The sequence below is a fragment of the Prunus mume genome, linkage group LG7 (genome assembly GCF_029339155.1).
Source record: "Prunus mume cultivar Tortuosa linkage group LG7, ASM2933915v1, whole genome shotgun sequence".
Lineage (NCBI taxonomy): Eukaryota > Viridiplantae > Streptophyta > Magnoliopsida > Rosales > Rosaceae > Prunus > Prunus mume.
The window spans coordinates 12,630,859-12,651,750 of NC_142704.1; the positions used below are offsets into that span (position 1 = coordinate 12,630,859).

The window sequence follows — 20,892 nt, forward strand, 5'->3', positions numbered from 1 at the left end:
ACGTCTGAAAATTTGTTGTTCCAAAATTGAAAATACATGCATGTTGGAAAATTCTAGCTAGGAAAGGGAACCCTCTTGCTTTTCGTTTCCCACTCTCTTCAAATTCTTGGTTGAGTTGTGACTTGACTTGATGAATATTTGTTTTTGCTCTCTGTCCTTCTCTCTAGAGCGCTGAAGTAGAAAAAAAAATGAATACCAGACCGCGAAATGTTCAACTTTGGAAGGCTAGGTTTTTGGTGAGTTTGAATTTAGGGGAAGATATTAAGAAAAGAAGACAGAGATTTTGGAGTGAGGAAAGTGGGAATTGTTGAAATGAGCATTCATTGAATACAGGTGATTCCGAATCCGACGAATAGGATGGAGACAAGGAGAGAACGAAACCTCCTAATCTACTTCAGAGAAATTAAATGAATAGGGTCATTAAGTTTATTTTAGAATGCAAATATTTGACATTGCGTAGTCATTTATTCAATGTGAGATATTTTAGCAGACAGTTTATGCAGTACCTAAGAAGATGATCATAGGAAGAGCCACCTTGAAGTACATCATAAAATGGATCGAAACTCATCCAAACTTAGCTTTAGACAATCAACCAAGCGACAGTGAGGTACTAGCAGACAATTTTTGTTCTGCTACCAACATCTTTAAAGTGACTTATTTATTTATTTCGTTCTAATTTTATCGGATGTTTAAAGATGCTTCAATTTTTTATAAAAACAAAAATTCAAAATAATGATCGTAAAGGACAGGGGGGAAAACAAAGGTGACCTACTCTCAATCATGATTGATGCCAACTATTGATTTATAGTTCCAATGGTGATGACCCTGGTTTTCCTTTGGCATACTCATTTTTAAATGTTTGAGACCATGAACTTGGCCTCTTTTTCTGAGCTCAAAGTCAGTTATGGGCACATACTAGATGTTGTTCTGATGGCAAACCTGCAAGAGGTTTGTTAAAGACCTAAAAATAATACAGTTGGCATTTAGTACGCTACCTAATGATGAATGCCTTAGGCCAGATTGTTCACAAAATATTTAGGGGACTTTAAGGCAATTAAGATCCTGGGTTCGGCCTCTAGTAAGGTATAGGATATAGACTTTGGTTACTAAGGAGATAGCCTTGTTATATATGCTTTCCAGAATTTAATCAAATAGCCAAATGACATCTTGTATATTTTGCTCTATTTGTGCACATATTTGGGCTTTAAGGTTTAGAGAATGCTTGCAGGTATTTGCTTTAGGACCAGGTAAGATTGAGTAAAATTGTACACCATTATTAGCTCTCAAACAAAAAAAACATTGTAGGATGGTATGTCATTCATCCAAAGCTTAAAGCCATCTTATTTTAGTTGAACTTAGCTTGTTTAGTTGTTATTTTTGGATGTGGTAACAATTTATTTCTTATAATCAAAGGGGCGTATGCTGTGGTCAATGTTGTTCAATCTTGTTTTCATTTTTTTTTAAGTACAAGCAATAGTCTAAACTACAGAGATGAAGATTTCACACACACACACACGCACAACCTCTGATCTGTAAGTCAAAGGCCTTTTTTCACTGGGCTAGACCCCGTTGGCAACGTTGTTCTATCTTAATTTGGTTGCTTGTGGGCACATTTCATCGTTGCCAACTTTCACTTGATCTGTTTGTGGGGTGTTCAGTGTTTGCATCTTTCTTTCTACTTTGTAATTTCTTTCCATTGAAGAACATGCTCTGAGGAAATATGCCTGTGTTCCAGTCAGTTCAAGGAATGAAAGTTGTGTGTCATGAGCTGGCACAGTTGACCGATGATCCGGAACGCAGTGGTTAGAGATGAGTTAGTGAGGGATGCAGATAGACTTGTTTCTCGCTTAGCAGACAAGGTAGCCAAGACTTTTGAGTTCAGTTTGACAGGAGCTTCATCTTGGTCTTGTAAATATGTCCTGAACACTCTTATGCAGATATTTCAAAATAATTACTAACAATAACATAAAAACAATAGGGCATATTTAACAGCAATTCATTTTGCAGAAAAAGAACAGAAAATATTGATCCAATTTCAAAAACCTTGAGAGCTACAATAGCTTCTATACACATACTTGAGACCTATATTACAAGTAGCACCTGAGGATTCTGATTACGCGACGAGTACAAGCCAAATGAAGATTCAATCCTCAAGCCAAAAACACATGGAATCAATAGGCTTAACCCACCAGAGGAATTTACCTCAATATACTAACCACTGTCATGGATCATGGATTATGGAGGCCATTGCTGTTATACATTCCATACCTTACACTCACACTCCTCAACTGCAAAAGATTTTATACCATTTAAACAGCTGCAAGATTGTTATGGACATTGTAAAACGCCTGACACATCTAGCCTTTCTTTCTTTAAAAGTTCTACACATCTAACCTTCACTGTAGACCTGGATAATTGGTCATAGTTATGGACATAGTAAAATGGCTTACTACATGGAAATTCATTGCTAATTTGCTATCAAAACCAAAAAATTTAGTAACTCATATTCATATTTACCTTTACAATAGTGTTGTATCATTCACACTTTGTAGTAACATTGTACCAGCTGCTTATAGCTAGGAGTGCTTCTGAAGTTTCTAAGATTTTCTTACAGAAAGCAGGACTTTTTATCTAAGATTTTCTAAGATATCTTTGGTAGAAATTGTGCGCAAATCGTTGAAATGAAATTTTTTTTAAACACTTTTAATATAAATATTATGCAACTTGGAGTTAGTGACATATGCATCAAAATGTTCTTAAATCAACCGCCTCGTTTTAGCCTCTTTATTCTCTCAAGGGCGCCAAGGTGGTTGTCACCGTCCTTGGTCGCAGCAGCAACATCTCCACCCTCATCTTTTTCAGCCTCCTTTCTCTTGTCAGCCAACTCTCCAAAAACAGCAGCTGGGACCTCCTTTAGTGCAATTTCAACCATTTCATCGTCTTCTGAATCACTTTCTTCCAGTAGCTCAATTTCTTCATGAATTGCAGTAACTTTGATCTCTTCGTCCATCTGTGATTCTACTCCAGCACTCACAAAGCCCACTTTTCTGTTACTATCTTTGGTGGTAGTGTCTTTAGCCACAGGTGCTAACTGCCTCTCTAAAGCAGCCATTTCATCTTCAGGGACTCCAGCCTGTTTCAACTTGTGTTTTGCCTCGTCAATGTTCAACCTCTGATCCTTTTGCATCATATACTCGGGTAGAATAAAGTGTGTCTGGCTATAGCTTGCAGAAACACTTCGCTTAATTCGAAGCATCTCTTGGAAGGTATCTTCATTTCCATGTTGCACCTCAAACTCATGCCATTTGTTCCAGAAATCAATATCAGATCGTGGATCCGAAAACTGTGATGCAAATACATATACTCCCCGAGCACAATCAATTTCTCCCAAGCTCTTCTCAAGCTCAGCACACTTCAAACACATTGTCTTCACATCTTTGTCTGGAAGACCGGATTTTATTGCTTGCTCATATATTTCCCTTGTTTTGGGGATGCCAAATATCTCCGCAGCACGGGCAATGTAGATTTCATACATACTCAATTTCTCATGGTTTGGAACAGCCTTAGTTGCTTCATCATAGATCTTCATAGCGCGCTTTGCTAGACCATAATCCTCCTCCAGATTTGCAAATTGAAGATACAAAGGTTTCTTTGCATCAGCAGGCGCTGCTTGAACAGCATCCTCAAATAGCTGTCTTGCATGTTCCAGTTCTTTCTTCCCATATCTCTTTACAAATTTAGAGAGATATGTAACCCATATGTCTTTGACATGCGGGTACTTAAATATTTTGGTACCTTTTTCATACACCTTGAACGCATCTTCAAAGTATTTATGCTTCTCCAGAAGCAATGCATAATTGATTATGATTTGTGGCGTGGCTATCTTCAAATCCATTATCCTCTCATAAACAGCCCGGGTGGACTCCAATTTACCAAGGCTCTCCTCTAAATCCACGTAAAAAGTCCACATTCTCAAGGACTTGTGCAGCTTCATCTGAACTGGTTGGTTCCCATCAGCCGCCACTCTGCATTTCACCTCAACGGATGGCTCTGCGGTGGCCAGCCTCATTAGTTCCAGTGCTCCTTTGAAATTCTTATGCCTCAATTCCATTTCTGCCCACTCACACCAAAGACTAGCCAAATTATCCACTGTCTTGTAGTTCACCTGAACTGCTTTATCAAAAATCACTCTTGCGTTCGCAATATCTTCGTGATTCTCGTACAACTTAGCAAATGCAACCCACAACGTATGAGGCTTTCCCACTGCTTTCATTGGATCAACTGTCCTCACAGCCTCTGTGTAAGTAAGTATCTGCTTTGTGGGATTGCCCTCAACGCTCTTTGGTGCCACTGCTCTACATTATGGGGATTTTGACGTAAAAGAACACTATTAGCCAGTATAGGACTTCTATCCATAAGATGCTCCAATCGAGCCAACCTCAAATCTACATCCTTATCATCATGTAACCAAAAACCATTAAGCATTTGCTTCTCAAGCTCAGTCACAGACAAGTTAACATCCAATCAAAGATCAACTTCCTCCTCATTTCCATCCTCTTCTACCCCATTTTCTTCTTCCTCCTCTTCATCACTCAAATCCGCAGTCTCCATCTTATGGACAAGCATGCTATCTTCAAACCCAACATACGAATCAAAAATTACACTAAAATCTCTTACCGTTACCACAGTAGTCATACCCTCCTCAAATATATCCCTAGCTTCCTCGTGCAAATTCCTCCTAATGTAATAGTCAGCAAGTGAGGTCCACAACCGTCCCACCTCGTCTGTAAATTTCCTAATCCCGCCTCTAATAATAGCATCTACATTGAGGCCTGACACCTCCTTAGCGTGCTTAGCAAGCAAATCACACAATTTCAACCACAGCCTATGTTTCGTTTTCCCCTTTATCGAATAGAACTGGTCATCATTCAACACTGAAGCCAGCCTCTCGGCGGCCTCTTGCCAAAGACTAGAATTTATCAAGAACTCAATGAATTTTTCAATATGGGTAGGGTCATATTTCAAATACCTGCGATAAAGCCGAAGCGAGGTCTCAATTGGGATACCCTTTTGGCTTACGGGTCCCAAATGCCGTCGTGCTGCGTCACTGGAAGAGCACACAGCGCTCTGTCTAAGGTCCGGCGAGTCCGAGTGACCAACTTCTGCTCCGTCAAAGTTTGCAAGTACAGAATCCAAATTTTGGGCATTTTGTGCATAGTAACCAGGGCTCTTTCAAAAGTGTTGTTGAGGGTTTCATACTGGAAGTGAGTGATGGGTAAATTGCGAACGAGCTCGAGGCGTTCGTGAAGGTAAGCGGACCAAAGCTTGTAGCTCCCAGAGAGGGCCTTGAGTGCTCGCTCGTAGATTATAAAACGCTTCTTGAATGGAGATTCGGATTGAGCGATTAGGTAACGCCACCATACCTTCAGGCTAAAGTGGTTTCAGAGAAGCTCTTCTTCGTAAAGAAGGTCGTCTTGGGATGGGTAAAGCTCTTGAGAGATCGACATATGAAGTTGAATAATCGGGAATACATACGAGGATGATAGAAATATAGGATAGTAAAATGTGGGAATTTTCTATGTATTCGGAGGCCATATATATAATACACTCCTCCTAGGCCAAGTTGAAATATAATTTCTAATTCTATTTATAGTAGGAAATTAAAAATAGATGGATAAATTACAGTCAATTTGGAGAAGTAGGGTCAACTCACGCCAAACACCCTCTTCAAGTTGGTGCATAGATGTACCTAATGCTCAACTTGTCTGTAAGACTCGTCCTAATTGGAAAATATACGTTGCACTTGTAAGTGATTAAGAGACCCGGAATAAGCAAGTTAGGATGTGAATTTATTTGTTTATTTATTCAAATAAGTGGTACTTTTAGTCAATTTGAAATACATATATATGTAATTTTTAAAAATAAATTTGAACTAATGTGAAACTTGTACATTAACCCAGACATGAGCATAGCTCTTGAGGCTGCATTTGTTTTCTCAACTAATTTGAAAGATATGATTTCAACTATATAGAGTCTAATTTTCACTATAGGGTGCACAATGACAGTTAAAACAGTTTATACATATAATATGAGTACCCAAGAAGATGATCATAGGAAGAGCCACCTTGAAGTACATCATCAAATGGATCAAATCTCATCTAGACAATCAACTAGGTACTAGCAGACAAGTTTTGCTTTTGCAACCAGCATCTTTAATGTAAATTATTTGTTTGTATCGTTCTAATTTTATCGGATGCTTGCTTCCAATTTTTAATTTTTTTAAGAAATTTAAAATATGATGATCCTAAAGGACAGGGAAATAAACTAAGGTGACCTACTCTCAATCATGATTGATGTCAACTATTGGTTTACTCTGTTTAGTCTTTTTGGTTGAGATGTACATAAAACATAAACTAGTTTTCCTTCGGCATACTCATTTTCAAATGTATGGCCTCTTTTTCTGAGCTCAAAGTCAGTTATGGGCAAATAGTATATTTAAAAACCAATCCACATTCGAAAGTACAGAGTAAAAATTAGAGTTGCCATTGCCTATCTACTAATATGTAGAATGGATATTAGGGTTTATTATTATTATTTTTCTTTTGGTTACTAATGAGGTAGGAAGGGAAAGGGAGCCTGGTGGCATATATATGCTCTCTACCATTTAAAACCTCCAGAAAATATTAGAATTTAATTCAATAGTTTCTAATTACCTATTTTTTTCCTTGTTCATTTTTTAATATTTTGCTCTATTTATGAACATTGCTTTGAGATGCAGAAGGCTTTGGTTTGGTTAAGGTTCCCAGAATGCTTGCAGACATCCCAAAAGGCATGTTTTCTTTAGGACTAGGCAAGATCGAGTACAATTGACCACAACTAGTATAACTATACAAATAAAAAAATAAAAACGGTCAGATGGTATGTCAATCACCCAAATCTTAAAGCCATCTTGTGAAAATAGTTACTATAACAATACCATAAAGAACAATTGGGCATATTTAACAGCAATTCATTTTGCAGAAAAAACACAGAAAACAATTATCCAATTTCAAAAACTTTGAGAGCTACATTCGCTTCTATATACACACTTGAGACCTGCATTACAAGTAGCACCTGATGATTCTGATTACGCGATGAGTACAAGCCAAATGAAGATTCAATCCTCAAGCCAAAGACACATGGAATCAATAGGCTTAATCCACCAGAGGAATTTACCTCAATACACTAATAGCTGTCATGGATCACGGATTATGGAGGCTGTTGCTGTCGTACATTCCATACATTACACTCCCACTTCTCAACTGCAAAAAAATTTATACCATTCAAACAGCTGCAGGATTGTTATTGAGGGTAGAGGTTGGCAAAAAGAGATGATGAAGAAATAAAAAGTGTACCCGCTCAACAGCATTTGCCATGCCTGACACATCTAGCCTTTCTTTCTTTAAAAGCTCTACTTGATCCCGAAGACACTGATTCTGTTCTTCAGCCTATATTTGGGGAGGAAAAAAATATAAAAAATAAAAAATAAAAAAAAGGAAGCAAACACTTGTATTATGTTACGATTAAATAGACGTTCCTTTTAAAATGTGAGAGAATAAATTCAATTAGATCATGCATGTTTTGGAAGTGAAGGAATTTGTCTGGAGAAGATTTCATATCAACAAGAAACCAGATGTGTGCGCAGTTGTGAGAGAGAGAGAGAGAGAGGTTCAAATTTGATTAACCATCAACCCCATAAAAAGTTTCTGGACAGCCAAACGAGTAGAACTAGGAAAAGTTACCATACTACAAGCTAAGGGGAAAACATCAGTGAATCAATGCTCTTCAATTAAAAATGCATTAATTGGCAGACCTTTAAGGATGGTCTAACCACAGAAGTTAACAATGTCGGAAAGTTAGGGGAAATACAACACAGGTACCAACGTAACAGCATCTTTGACCTAAGTGGCCAAGTACTACATCATCTGAGGATATGCATGCATACACTCGTGTAAACAAGTTAACATCTTAGGCTAATATCATTGAAACAATATAGCTTAAAAGGGTCGACCTTGTATTGGCTGGCTCCTTTTTAATTTCAGACTGCCCACAGCTTTGAGTACCCAGTACATATTGTTTATCAACTTACCAGAACACTTTTTCCCAGTAAGAATTCCTTCCATAAGTCCGTATCCCAGCTACATACCAGTTTTATGCATAAATGATAGGGTGAAAACCCTTGACTAGTAAAAGTGCTTGGTAACTGTTCCACAGGGCATATCCTATTACTTGGGATTTAATCTCGCCTTTATAGGATTTGGGGTTTTACTCTTTGTGTAGGCTGATAGGCCCAGTGGAACTCCAATTGATCTCAATGAACCAGACAGATGTGAGAACCTAGTACTCTTGAATTCTAGAACACAATATATATATTCTGTGTGTGTATAAATGTTGGACAATTCCCTAAAAACTAGATGATATCATCTCTACCAAGCAGCTTTTAATTGGAGTTTAAGTTTGAATATATCTACCGTTTCCAGCATCTTTGTCAAGTACTGGATTTGATCCTTCTTCATTGTGGACAGATCATGAGCAACATCCATTACATTAGTCCTGCATGAATCAGTACATGTTTATACAATCTAGTTTACACTAATATGAAATGTAACTATATAGATTAAGATGGATACTATCAAGATAAGGCTCCCTGTCTGCCATAGTACCAAAAGAAAAATGGATAAGACCACCTCTTGGACAGTTTTCATGCACTGTTAGAGTAGTGGGGGCAATTGGGGAGGTGGGGGGACGTATATACAGAACCTCTACAACTTCAACAATGGAAGTAAACACAAGGGCCTTTATTATACTCTTGTAAGCTTCATTAGTTACCAAAGCAAATGAACACTAGCCTAAACAAAAGGGCCTTTATTATACACTCTTGTCTTCCTCCTTTATCTTGTACTTACCATTCTATTGAAACATGATGGCATGTGTTGCATTACATTTAGGATGAGTTATGAATTTAGAAAGCAAAATGGAAAAAAGCACGAATACACATACAATTCTTGGCAATTTTAACAGTCAACCAACACACAGTTTCTTCTTCTTTTTTTTTCTTTTTTTTTGGTCCGGGAAAGTAGTTACTAAAAGGCCATATATTCAATTTGTCAAGAAATCAAGAAAATACTTACTTATCTGAAAACAAACGATCCAGAGCTTGTTCTTCCACAAGTTGTTCAACAGTATCAAGAGCAGTTCCCACCTGCAAGCAGAGAGAGACTATACATAACAAGAAAATATATTGGATGCTAAGAATAAAGAATACTGTGATGTATAATATATAACGTATATTAGAAATTAGAAATTAGAACCAAGAGGATCTTGAACTAATAGTTAGGTTAAAAAGGCAAAAAAAAAAAAAAAAACATCAGAGCAGGGTTAGTTTGCTTATTAATTCTATCTGTAAATTGTATACAAGCATGTAAGGCACATCATACAGCCATAAATGCGATTGTTTTCAGTCAACGGTAATCATCTGAAGATTCCATCTGTTAGACATGTGATTCCTTTGGGATTGTAATAATGTCTAAATCAGTAAGAATCAGAGATACTTCTTGTTGCCTGCATAAAACATAAATGAGTTGGGTCTTAGGAATTATCATTAGCCACCACTAGTTCCCTCTCGTCATGGAACCTCTCATTGAATCAACTATTACTCCATTTTCGGAAATTACTTAGAAACATAAATGTTCAAAAAAATGTCATCATTTCACTGGACATGGGTATGAGCCTATTTATACATGAGGCTTCAAATTACACAACACAAGGGCCCAGTGTATGCATGTTGACACAAATTACTAAATGTTTCTTTGAAAACTAATAAAATTCTAAAACTTATCCCATGTTTTTCCTAATCATGGTAAATCCTACTTCCATCCTTTCAGTCCTCGGTATTCCTCTTTTTACTAAAAGTTTCACCTGCAGTGCCTTCTGGTATCAGAATTTGTCTGAATTTTAATGACTTGCTCTAAAACCAGTTCATCATCTTTTTCCTTTGTTTTAAGCCATAATAGTTTTGTATAAATATATCAAGAATATCACGGGTCAGCTAGATGTCTAAACATTTCTTAATGTATTCATTTCCAAAATAGGTCTAACTAAACGACCATCTAACACATAACCATATTTTCTTTGCTAAAATAGCATTAATTGGTGGCAGTAATTCAGCCGGTGGAATGAACATTTCTTGTTAAGTAACTCTACAATAAAGCTGAAATTACATTAACACAAACTCCATGTAAAAGAAATTCATTACGAAGGTATAAATTAAGACTCAAATAAAGCAACTATCAGACCCAACTAGAACTCTTTTATAACAACCAGAAGGCTATTTACACAAGAAAATATGCTCGGTGCATTAAAGTGACCTCCCTCACTTAAAACTCACTCTCTCTAATTTCAGAAATAACTTGTAAGCTAATTACACAGAAGAATCTACATAAGTTGCTAAATGAAATAACTGTACATTAATGTCATCACAAAATATTGATATGTATACCTGTGTTTCAAGGCATACTGACTGAAACTCATCCTGTAAAATTAAAAAGGAAAAATTCTTCAGAATTCAGCAAAAAGCATTATAAAATACATTATCACGTATAAATACACAAATAAATACTCCTGATGAGATCCCCAAATGCACACCACCATTCAAGATATCATTAGAACCTCTGATAAGAACACTTAAGAAATCAAGTGAAGAAATGCATTGTTAATATTGGCAATTGGTATGAAATGAATTACCTCTACATTTCCATGCAAAGAAGTGATGACCTGAAAATTTGTAGACGATATCAATGAAATGAGCATTTGTTCTGAATTTGAACTCAAAAAAGAGACCCTCTATCCAAATCTCTGCTTACAAAGTGCAGAGAAATAAACAAAATGTCTACATCGATTATTAAATGACATTATCTGTACCTGAATAAACATCCTATGAAGACGCTCTTGCTCCGCAGTTGTAAAATTCGGAAATGCTTGGCAAAATTCCTTTTGTGTTCATCATAAAACAAAGTCAATCAATTGAATCTGGGGGAAGAAATGCATAAATTCGAAAGAATAAAATAAAATTTCCAGACACAATGCAATGGGTATCTTTCGACTTTGAAATGGCAATTGAGCAAACACATTTCTAAAGAAGATGATATTGTAAGTAAAGAAACCTGCTTAGAACAGGGAGTGAGCAGGGAACGAATGCAGAACTTGAAGGATTTCTTCATCTCCATATGCCTCGTCCCCATCGCAGACACAAAAGATTCTGATTTTTTATAGAGATAGTACAGAACGATTTAAGATCCACACAAGACCAGAGTGATTCAACACAACATTCAAAATTAAGTAAACCGTGCATCATGAAATTAGGGTTTACTAGACTCCAGAAATTGAAGTGAAATCTAAAGAAAATAAAGAGGGAAATGTATACCAGCAGAAATTGAAGTGCCTACGGTATCTTCTTCTAGTAGATGCAGATGTCGTGAAGACTCCCAAAGATTGTGAGTGAAATTTGAGAACAAACAAAAGGAAAATAGAAAGAGAGGGAAATTTGAATGCTAGCTATTTTTGGGGGTTTGGAATGAACAATAAGAAATGCTAAAAATATGAGGCTAAGTCAAGAATAAGTATTATATAATGGAATAAGTAAATCTTGAATGAACAAGCGCATCTGGTGTAGTGGTATCATAGTACCCTCCCACGGTACTGACCAGGGTTCGATTCCCTGGATGCGCATTTCAACTCTTTTACCATTTTTCAATTTTATGATTTAACACCCACTCCTTAGAGCAACTTCAGCGAGAAGCCCAGCCTCTCTGGGGGAAGAAAAAAAAAAATTTCAAGTTCCAGCGAGGAGTCCAAGCTCGGGTGGGGAGTGGGACTCACGAAGACGGGCCGCCCAAGGCGCTCTAGCTCGAAGGGGTGGGGATGGCCAAAAATTTTGGAATTTTTTTCTATAAATACCTACCAATACTCTTCACTTTCAACACCAAATCCTCATACGTTTTCTTCTACTTCTACTATTATTCACTTTTTACTCAATATTTTATTCACTTTTAAATTGTATTTTTATTTATCATCTTATCCAAAAAATTTATCTTATTGAGATATGAGTTTTATAATAAATATTGACACGTACGAACCTAAAAATCTTATTCGAAAATATTATCCAAATTAATTGTTTAGATAAACAAATTTGTGAAAAAACAAAAACAAAAAATTAATAGTATTTGCCCTTTGCCATGGCAACGGGTGGAACCGCACATTGCTTTTTACAAGGGCAGCTACTATTCACATGAATAGTAGCTGCCCTAGTTCCCCCCTTGCCATGGCAAAGGGCAAATGGGTGGTGGGTGGAGTTGCTCTTATTGAATGGAATATCAATGAACCAAAAGATGTCGGTTGAATCATACAAAGGACAAGCTACCAATATTGCCACGTAAAAATTGTGGTGGTATCAAATCCCATATAAAGCGTGAGCACTTTTGATAATCATTTCAATTTTAATTTATTTATTTTATGTTTTTTTGGGTACTAGAGTATAGAGGAAAATGAGAGTGAGAATTAGAGGGAGGATGAGATTTTACTCCTCCCTCTCATCCTCTCATCTCGTCTTCACTCTCAATCTCGTCTCCACTCTTATTCTCACTTCCATTCTCCCTCTTTTTCCTCTATACTCTAGCACAAAAAATGAAAACTAAAAGCTAAAATTGAAATGGTTATTAAACGGACCATAAAATTACATCCTAAAATTAAAATCTTCACTTGGTAATTGCTAAAAGGAGACTTCATACAAAGGAAAGATTATCTCAATTTTCTTGTTTATCTTCTTCTTGTGTTTTTTGTATTGGATTCATAATCTTCTTCTCATTTATTTTCCATATTATTCTTTTTCTTTTACAGTGCATTTGGATGGGGGAAATAAACTTGGGATTTGGACAAAAGTCAAAACTTCTAAATTTGAAATACAACAATTCCCGTGTTTGGATGAAAAAACAAATTGAAATTTAGAAATTCCACATGAAAAAAACATGAAATTTGGAGATCATGAATTCCAACATTAAATTCTATCTAAAAAATTGTTATTCCCAAAATTCCAAGAGAGTGAAAGTTTTAAAATATTAAATTTCATGTTTAAATCCATTAGCCAAATAAGAAAATTTATAAATTCTAGAACATTAATTTACATCATTTTAAATTGGGAGAATTTGGAAAAACACAAAGGAGAGAGAAAATTTGTAAAAGAAGCCAAAATGGACAAAATTGCCCTTATTTATTTTTGGATTTCCTAAGGAATCCTTTACATTTGCATGTCTTTGATTTGAAAGTTGAGAGGTTTTTCTATCTTTTTTGGAAAAAGCTTTGGCTTTTTCCAAAAGTGAAAATTTTTTTTGGCTAAAACCTAAATTTACCTTTTATTAAATTCCGTCATTTATAAATTCCTTAGTACTTTTCATCATCCAAACACACAATTAATCTTTGGTATCTTTTGAGGAATTTTATTGAATGTCATGCCCCAATTTGGACCCCAAGTTGTTTCACTAACTGGATTTGGACTTCCAAATTAAAACGTAATAGTACTAAGCTCCATTCACAATGTAATATTATAATGTTTAAATGATACACCATTGTTTGAGCAAATTTCCGCACGAGGAATATTCGTGTGTAGATTCTTCGCCCTTTAAGCTTCCTTTTATTTCTTCTTCCTAGATCCTTGCAAAAAAAGGTTGGAGTTAATAGACCACACACAGGGGATGTTGGCCAAAGGGCCTCTAATGCATAAGTCAGTTAAATGTTCTTGAGAAAGATACTGAGATAACATAAATGATGGATGTCTTCTCTCACGGGGAGAGCCGGGTGGTAGGAGCCGTGAGGGGGAGAGAGAGCCAAGAGTGGGTGAGAGAAAGAGAGCTTTGGCTAGGGTTTTAGAATTACCTTTTGTGTGTTGTGTAGCCATGTATTTATAGACTCCTTGTAGGCTAGGGTTTGAAGAATAATCCATATTTGGTTAGGATTATTCTTACACATAAATAGGAGATTGTAATTAATCAAGGATTTCCCATCAACTGACCTAAGGAATATTCATTTTCCACGTGTCACCAATGGCGGATCCACCATGGGGTCAATGGGGTCAGACGACCCCATGGCAGCCTTGGAAATGGCTTGGAGGTCTTTGGTTTCTCTTGACAGCCATGGGAGACGACCCCATGGAGAAGAAGATGCAAGTTGCTAGGGAGGAATAAGAAAGAAAGAGAGAGAAAGAGAGAGAGAGAGAGGAAGGAAGAAGAAAACCAGAGGGAGAAGAAAAGAGAGAGAGAGGGGTAGGAAGAAGCCGACACAAATTTTAATAAAAAGGAAGATATTTTTTTAGGGTTTTTTTTAATATTTTTTAATTATATTGGTTACACCTGTAAATATTAAAAATACACATCAATAACATAAAGATATCATATACCACAGTGGTCTGTGAATTGAAAAGGACTTTAAGGTCAATGGTTCAACACCCATTGTGTTCCCTTATTTTTGTAATATTCAAGGTATTTTGTTATTTGGGTTGCATAATACATATATCAGCTTTATTTATTGAATGATGTTTGGAATAAGTTTGGTGTGTTTTTTATTTTTGCATTGTTTCATCTTAAAAAGAAAATCAGAACTTTAACACTATGACCCCGTAGAGTAACAATCCTGGATCTGCCACTATGTGTCACCCATCTGAAATATGTGTTCCCACAACCATAATATCACATTGTTAAATAGAATGTAGGTGTAGAAACCAAAATTTCATCAGCCAAAATTCAAAATTTGAGTAGTCAAAGCTAGCTCGAACAGTCGTGGGTCCCACACAAATACATGTGGCACATGACTTATCAAGATGAAGATGGACGTTGGAGATCACACATGCCAACATCTAAGAGATCCATCAATCAAATTAAATCATATGCCAAAAAGGAATAAATTAAATCATATTCCTAAATCATAAGTTAATTTCCTCAAATCATGATTTTGACTTAATTAAAAGTTAAATTAAAGGATGCAGATTGGGGGTTCCAAATCTCTATTCCCAAAGCAACACCTAGACTCTCAAGTTCTTCATCAAGCTTGTAGAGAATCACCAAGCACAACAAACACGTGTCCATTCCTTCACCACCAAAGCCGAAAACTATCCACCACGTGACACTACTCGTGGTCTTGACATGCTCGAGATCAAGTTGTGATGGTCATCCTCGAAGTCTCAAATTCTGTTTCATGATCCAGTGCTTGGCACCCTTGAACAGTACACACTGGGAGATCAAATCAGAGGAAATTCTTTTATTTTGTACAAGAATACCCATAGAGATTGTAACCTACACACTTGATAAATCAATATAAATATTTATTTTGTACATGTGTTCTTGTCTCATTTGTCGCAAGATTTTTGTGTTTATAAATTTGGCACACCCAGTGGGACCTCTCTGCCTCTCATCTCTTTCTCCAGTTCCAAACTCAATCAATCCACTAAAGTTGATGGCTTCAAGTCTTTCCCGCGAGTAAAAAGAAGAGCTCGAGCGCTTATACCATAAGCAAAGACTCTACTAGCGTTGTAAGTTGAAGAAAGACGAAGACCTACCTTCCAGGCCAGCACACTGCTTCCATGTCTCTCCGTCTAAGTCTAATGGAGTCCATGAGAAACAAAAGTCAATCATCACCCTTACCTTATTGAGGGCAAAAAAGGACGTCTTTCGAAGAAGGAAAGGTGCTCATCAAGACTAAAGGATTCAATGGAGTAGCCATTCTCACATGTTCCTGATGCTGACTCAAGGATGGACGAATACTACTGATCAAATTTAATGCTTCGGAGGAAGGCTTCGATGATGTACTCAAACTCCTCTAGCTCTTCATGCTCCATGATTTTGCAAGTCATGATGGTAGAGGTCACTTCCCTTGAAGAACAACTTGTTTAGATGGCCCAAGCAAACGAGAAGTTGGTAAAGATTGTTGAAGAGAATATGATGCTTATAAATTATTAACATGCCTCTCTTAGGAAACTAACAGGAAAGGACTCTTTGTGGACTCTGTCTCCCTTAAGACACTTATAAATTATTGTCATGCCTCCTTTAGAAAACTAAATGAAACCTGGGTCTCCCTTAGGATACTCCTGGAGCGTCCTGCTTCCCCCTAAGGACTCTTTGAGGACTTCGTCTCCTTTAGGACACTTATAAATGACTGTCATGTCTAACTTAGGAAACTAACAAGAAATTGGGTCTCCCTTAGGATACTCCTGGCGTATCATCCATCTTCTTATAGAAGTTTTATGGACTTACGTCTCCCTTAGGACAATTATAAATGATTGTCATGCCTCCCTTAGGAAACTGACAGGAACCTGGATCTCCTTTAGGATACTCTGGCGCATCTTGGGTCTCCCTAAGGACGTTTTGTGGGCTGCATCTCCCTTAGGACACTTATAAATAGTTGCTTCTCTTTGACACCTTTTTTTGAATTGGAAACTGAACTTGCATTGATGTTTATATGATTACATTGCTTTATTTGAAATGAAAATAATTGGATAAATAACCTGGAATTTCCAATAGCTGCTTTTCTTTTTTAGAAGTAGGCAGGGCTCAGTCATCTATAAGGAAACAAACTGGCAGGCAAAAGCTTCACGAGGAATATCTTTGAAGGTGGCATGCATTCTGTTGTCTTGGAATCTCCTTCATGGTGTCAAGTGTATAACTTCCTCTGCCCTAGATTGGTTGATCACATAAAGGCTTTCCCAATTGGGTTTCATCTTCATTGATCCTTGTTTTTGTAAAGAAATGAAATTCTTTCTAACTACAAGGTTGTCAGGTTGCAACTGTTTGACCTTGGCCCTTTTGTCATAGTAAGACTTCAACTGCTGCTGGTAAGAGGTAACTTGGACAATGGTTTTCTTGCGTTCTCCCTCGAGCAAGTCAAGGTTGAGCTTCACTTGTTATAAGTTCTTACCAATATTAACCACCTCAATGCTCATGGAGGGGACAATGATGTGCGAAGGAATGATTGCCTCAGTTGCAATACACGCACGCACGCACGTATTTCTCATGTTTAATACACGTATGTTTTTCAAAAATTTCAGTAAGACACACAAACTTAACGTATTATACATGTATTACCGAATAAAAATAATATATATTTTTTAAAAAAGGTATAGCCGCACGGCTGTACTCAATTTCCTCTAGTTTTCCAACAAAGTACAGCCGCGCGGCTATACTATTTTTGCATTAAAAAATCGTATAGCCGGCCGGCTTTACCTCTTTGACACGTGGGCTTAGGCCATGGGCGGGTCTTTATATATATAGTCGTATAGCCAACCGACTATACTATTTTTGAATTTTAAAAAGGTATAGCCGTGCGGCTGTACTGCGTTTTCCTTTTTTCAAAAAATAATAATATTCTGTTCTCTTTTGAAGCGTGGCACCTAAGGCCTGGGAGCGTCTTTTTTAAGATATACATAGTACAGCCGACGGCTATACTCTTTGTTATTTTTTTTTTTAAAATATAAAATTTGTTTCTTTACTTTTGTTTTTTGGCCTACTTCTTTAATTTACTATACGTAATCAAGTAATATCTTAGCCTTTTACAATCACTTTGCTTAGTAATTATATTTTAATTATTATTTAATATAAAAAGATTGAAGAAAAAGAACACAAAGTAATTAATTTCTATTGATTAAGTCTTTTGTGAAATCGTTTGGGTGTCTTAATTCAATTTCTCCACAGCCCAAGAGCCCTATCCATTACAATTATGCCATTACTCGAGTATCTATCGTCATTTTTTGATTTTTTACTTTTCCAAAGTTACTACTCGTATAAAGATTTTAGCACTTTCACATTTAATAATGTACTATACACGTACGCACGTATTTCTCATGTTTAATACACGTATTGTTTGCAAAAATTTCAGTAAGACACAAAAACTTGATGTCTTATACATGTATTATTGAATAAAAATGATATATACTTTTTTTTAAAGGTACTGCCGTGCAGCTATACTCTTTCTGCATTTAAAAATAGTATAGCCATTCACCTCTTTGACGCGTGGGCTAAGGCCATGTGTATATATATATATATATATATATAGAGTAGTATACCAAATCGGCTATACCCTTTTTTTAATTTTAAAAACAGTTTAGCCGTGTGGCTGTACGTGTTTTACCATTTAAAAAAAATAATATTCTGTTCTCTTTTGACACGTGGCACCTAGGGCTGGGGATTTTAAGATATAGTCTAGCCGCACGGCTATTTTGTTTCTTTACTTTTGTTTTTTGGCCTAATTCTTTATTTTACTATACATAATCAAGTAATATCTTAGCCTTTTACAATCACTTTGCTTAGTAATTATATTTTAATTATTATTTAATATAAAAAGATTGAAGAAAAAGAAAACAAAGTAATTAATTTCTATTTATTAAGTCTTTTGTGAAATCGTTTGGGTGTCTTAATTCAATTTCTTCATAGCCCAAGAGCCCTATCCATTACAATTATGTCATTACTCGAGTATCTATCGTCATTTTTTGATTTTTTACTTTTCCAAAGTTACTACTCGTATAAAGATTTTAGTACTTTCACATTTAATAATGTACTATACACGTACGCACGAATTTTTCATGTTTAATACACGTATTGTTTGCAAAAATTTCAGTAAGACACAAAAACTTGATGTCTTATACATGTATTATTGAATAAAAATGATATATACTTTTTTTTTAAAGGTACTGCCGTGCGGCTATACTCTTTCTGCATTTAAAAATAGTATAGCCGGCCGGCTGCACCTCTTTAAAAAATATAAAATTTGTTTCTTTACATTTGTTTTTTGGCCTACTTCTTTTATTTACCATACCTAATAAGTAATATCTACCCTTTTTTAATCACTTTGCTTAGTAATTATAGTTTAATTATTATTTAATATAAAAGGATTGAAGAAAAAGAACACAAAGTAATTAATTTCTATTTATTAAGTCTTTTGTGAAATGGTTTTGATGTATTATACATGTATTACTGAAAAAAATGATATACATTTTTTTTAAAAAGGTATAGCCGCACGGCTGTATTAAGTTTTCCTGAATTGTTTTCCCAAAAATAGTACAGCCGTTCGGCTATACTATTTTTGCATTAAAAAATCGTATAGCCTGCCGGCTTTACCTCTTTGACACGTGGGCTTAGGCCATGGGCGGGTCATTACATATGTAGTCGTATAGCCAACCGGCTATACTTTTTTTGAATTTTAAAAAAGGTATAGCCGTTCGGCTGTACTCGTTTTTCCTTTAAAAAAAAAATCTGTTCTCTTTTGAAACGTGGCACAAGGGCCCTGGGAGCGTCTTTTTTTAAAGATATATATAGTATAGCCGGACGGCTATACTATTTGTTATTTTTTATTTTTAAAAATATAAAATTTGTTTCTTTACATTTGTTTTTTGGCTTACTTCTTTTATTTACCATACCTAATAAGTAATGTCTAGCCTTTTTTAATCACTTTGCTTAGTGATTATAGTTTAATTATTATTTAATATAAAAGGATTGAAGAAAAAGAACACAAAGTAATTAATTTCTATTTATTAAGTCTTTTGTGAAATGGTTTGGGTGTCTTAAGTCATTTTCTCCTCAGCCCAAGAGCCCTATCCATTACAATTATGCCATTACTCGAGTATCTATCGTCCTCTTTTTATTTTTAAATTTTCCAAAGCTACGATCCGTATAAAGATTTTAGCGTTTTCACATTTAATAATGTACTATACACGTAGCACTTGTTTTTCATGTTTAATACACGTATTTTTTTCAAAAATTTTCGTAAGACGCACAAACTTCACGTATTATACATGGATAACTGAAAAAAATAATATACATTTTTTTTTAAAAAGGTATAGCCGGACGGCTGTACTGAGTTTTCCTTAATTGTTTTCCCAAAAATAGTACAGCCGTTCGGCTATACTATTTTTGCATTAAAAAATCGTATAGCCTGCCGGCTTTACCTCTTTGACACGTGGGCTTAGGCCATGGGCAGGTCTTTGTATATATAGTCGTATAGCCAACCGGCTATACTCTTTTTTTGAATTTTAAAAAAGGTATAGCCGTCCGGCTGTACTCGTTTTCCCTTTCAAAAAAAAAATTATGTTCTCTTTTGAAATGTGGGACATGGGCCCTGGGAGCGTCTTTTTTTAAAGATATATATAGTATAGCCGGAAGGCTATACGCTTCGTTATTTTTTATTTTTTAAAAATATAAAATTTGTTTCTTTACATTTGTTTTTTGGCCTACTTCTTTTATTTACCATACCTAATAAGTAATATCTAGCCTTTTTTAATCACTTCGCTTAGTAATTATAGTTTAATTATGGGAGTTTCACTAAAACACCCAAAATGGAGGTTGAAATTATAAAAAAACCCAACACCCAAAACACTTTATAAACACACCCAAAACTCATCATTACACACACTCAAAACTCATTTATAAACACATCCAAAAAGTTGACTTTGGAGTTGATTTTGGGTGTGTTTCTATGTTTAAATAGTGCTTGAGTTTTTTTATAAATACATGTCTAGGATTGGGTTTATTTATAAATTTGTATTTAATTATTATTTAATATAAAAGGATTGAAGAAAAAGAACACAAAGTACGCACTTGTTTTTCATGTTTAATACACGTATTTTTTTCAAAATTTTCAGTAAGACGCACAAACTTCACGTATTATACATGTATTACTGAAAAAAATAATACACATTTTTTTTAAAAAGGTATAGCCGCACGGCTGTATTAAGTTTTCCTGAATTGTTTTCCCAAAAATAGTACAGCCGTTCGGCTATACTATTTTTGCATTAAAAAATCGTATAGCCTGCCGGCTTTACCT

The 20,892-nt window shown here is 35.7% G+C and overlaps 1 protein-coding gene, 1 non-coding gene and 1 pseudogene across 3 annotated transcripts; 1 reads left to right on the forward strand and 2 right to left on the reverse strand.

Moving 5' to 3' along the window:
• Positions 1 to 2,471: 2,471 nt before the first annotated feature.
• Positions 2,472 to 5,522, reverse strand: LOC103343202 (uncharacterized; annotated as a pseudogene).
• Positions 5,523 to 6,949: 1,427 nt separating this feature from the next.
• EMB3006 (embryo defective 3006) lies at positions 6,950 to 11,649 on the reverse strand. Of its 2 annotated transcripts, XM_089041548.1 has the most exons (10): positions 11,462 to 11,649; positions 11,202 to 11,296; positions 10,960 to 11,028; positions 10,783 to 10,812; positions 10,538 to 10,570; positions 9,171 to 9,241; positions 8,511 to 8,592; positions 7,395 to 7,487; positions 7,216 to 7,301; positions 6,950 to 7,095 (listed from the first exon to the last, which is right to left on the reverse strand). In XM_089041548.1, exons 2-9 carry the CDS (start codon positions 11,277 to 11,279, stop codon positions 7,242 to 7,244), a joined length of 516 nt encoding a protein of 171 aa, XP_088897674.1. In that variant the 5' UTR covers positions 11,280 to 11,296; positions 11,462 to 11,649; the 3' UTR covers positions 6,950 to 7,095; positions 7,216 to 7,241. The 2 variants fall into 2 exon arrangements, with proteins under 2 accessions (XP_088897674.1, XP_008245092.1); XM_008246870.2 differs by having other exon boundaries at positions 6,950 to 7,301; positions 11,462 to 11,647.
• A 46-nt stretch (positions 11,650 to 11,695) lies between these two features.
• On the forward strand, positions 11,696 to 11,766 carry TRNAG-CCC (transfer RNA glycine (anticodon CCC)). Its single transcript has one exon. It is a non-coding gene; the product is annotated as a tRNA-Gly (tRNA).
• The last annotated feature ends 9,126 nt before the right edge of the window (positions 11,767 to 20,892 follow it).

What these genes read in the sequence shown, in the direction of transcription:
- EMB3006 (XM_089041548.1), bottom strand. Translation starts at nt 11,279, where the DNA reads ATGGGGACGAGGCATATGGAGATGAAGAAATCCTTCAAGTTCTGCATT. An exon ending in TGACAAAGATGCTGGAAACG is followed by an intron (nt 7,488 to 8,510) that starts GTAGATATATTC and finishes CCCCAAATATAG; the next exon opens with GCTGAAGAACAGAATCAGTG. An exon ending in TGGCAAATGCTGTTGAGCGG is followed by an intron (nt 7,302 to 7,394) that starts GTACACTTTTTA and finishes ATTTTTTTGCAG; the next exon opens with TTGAGAAGTGGGAGTGTAAT.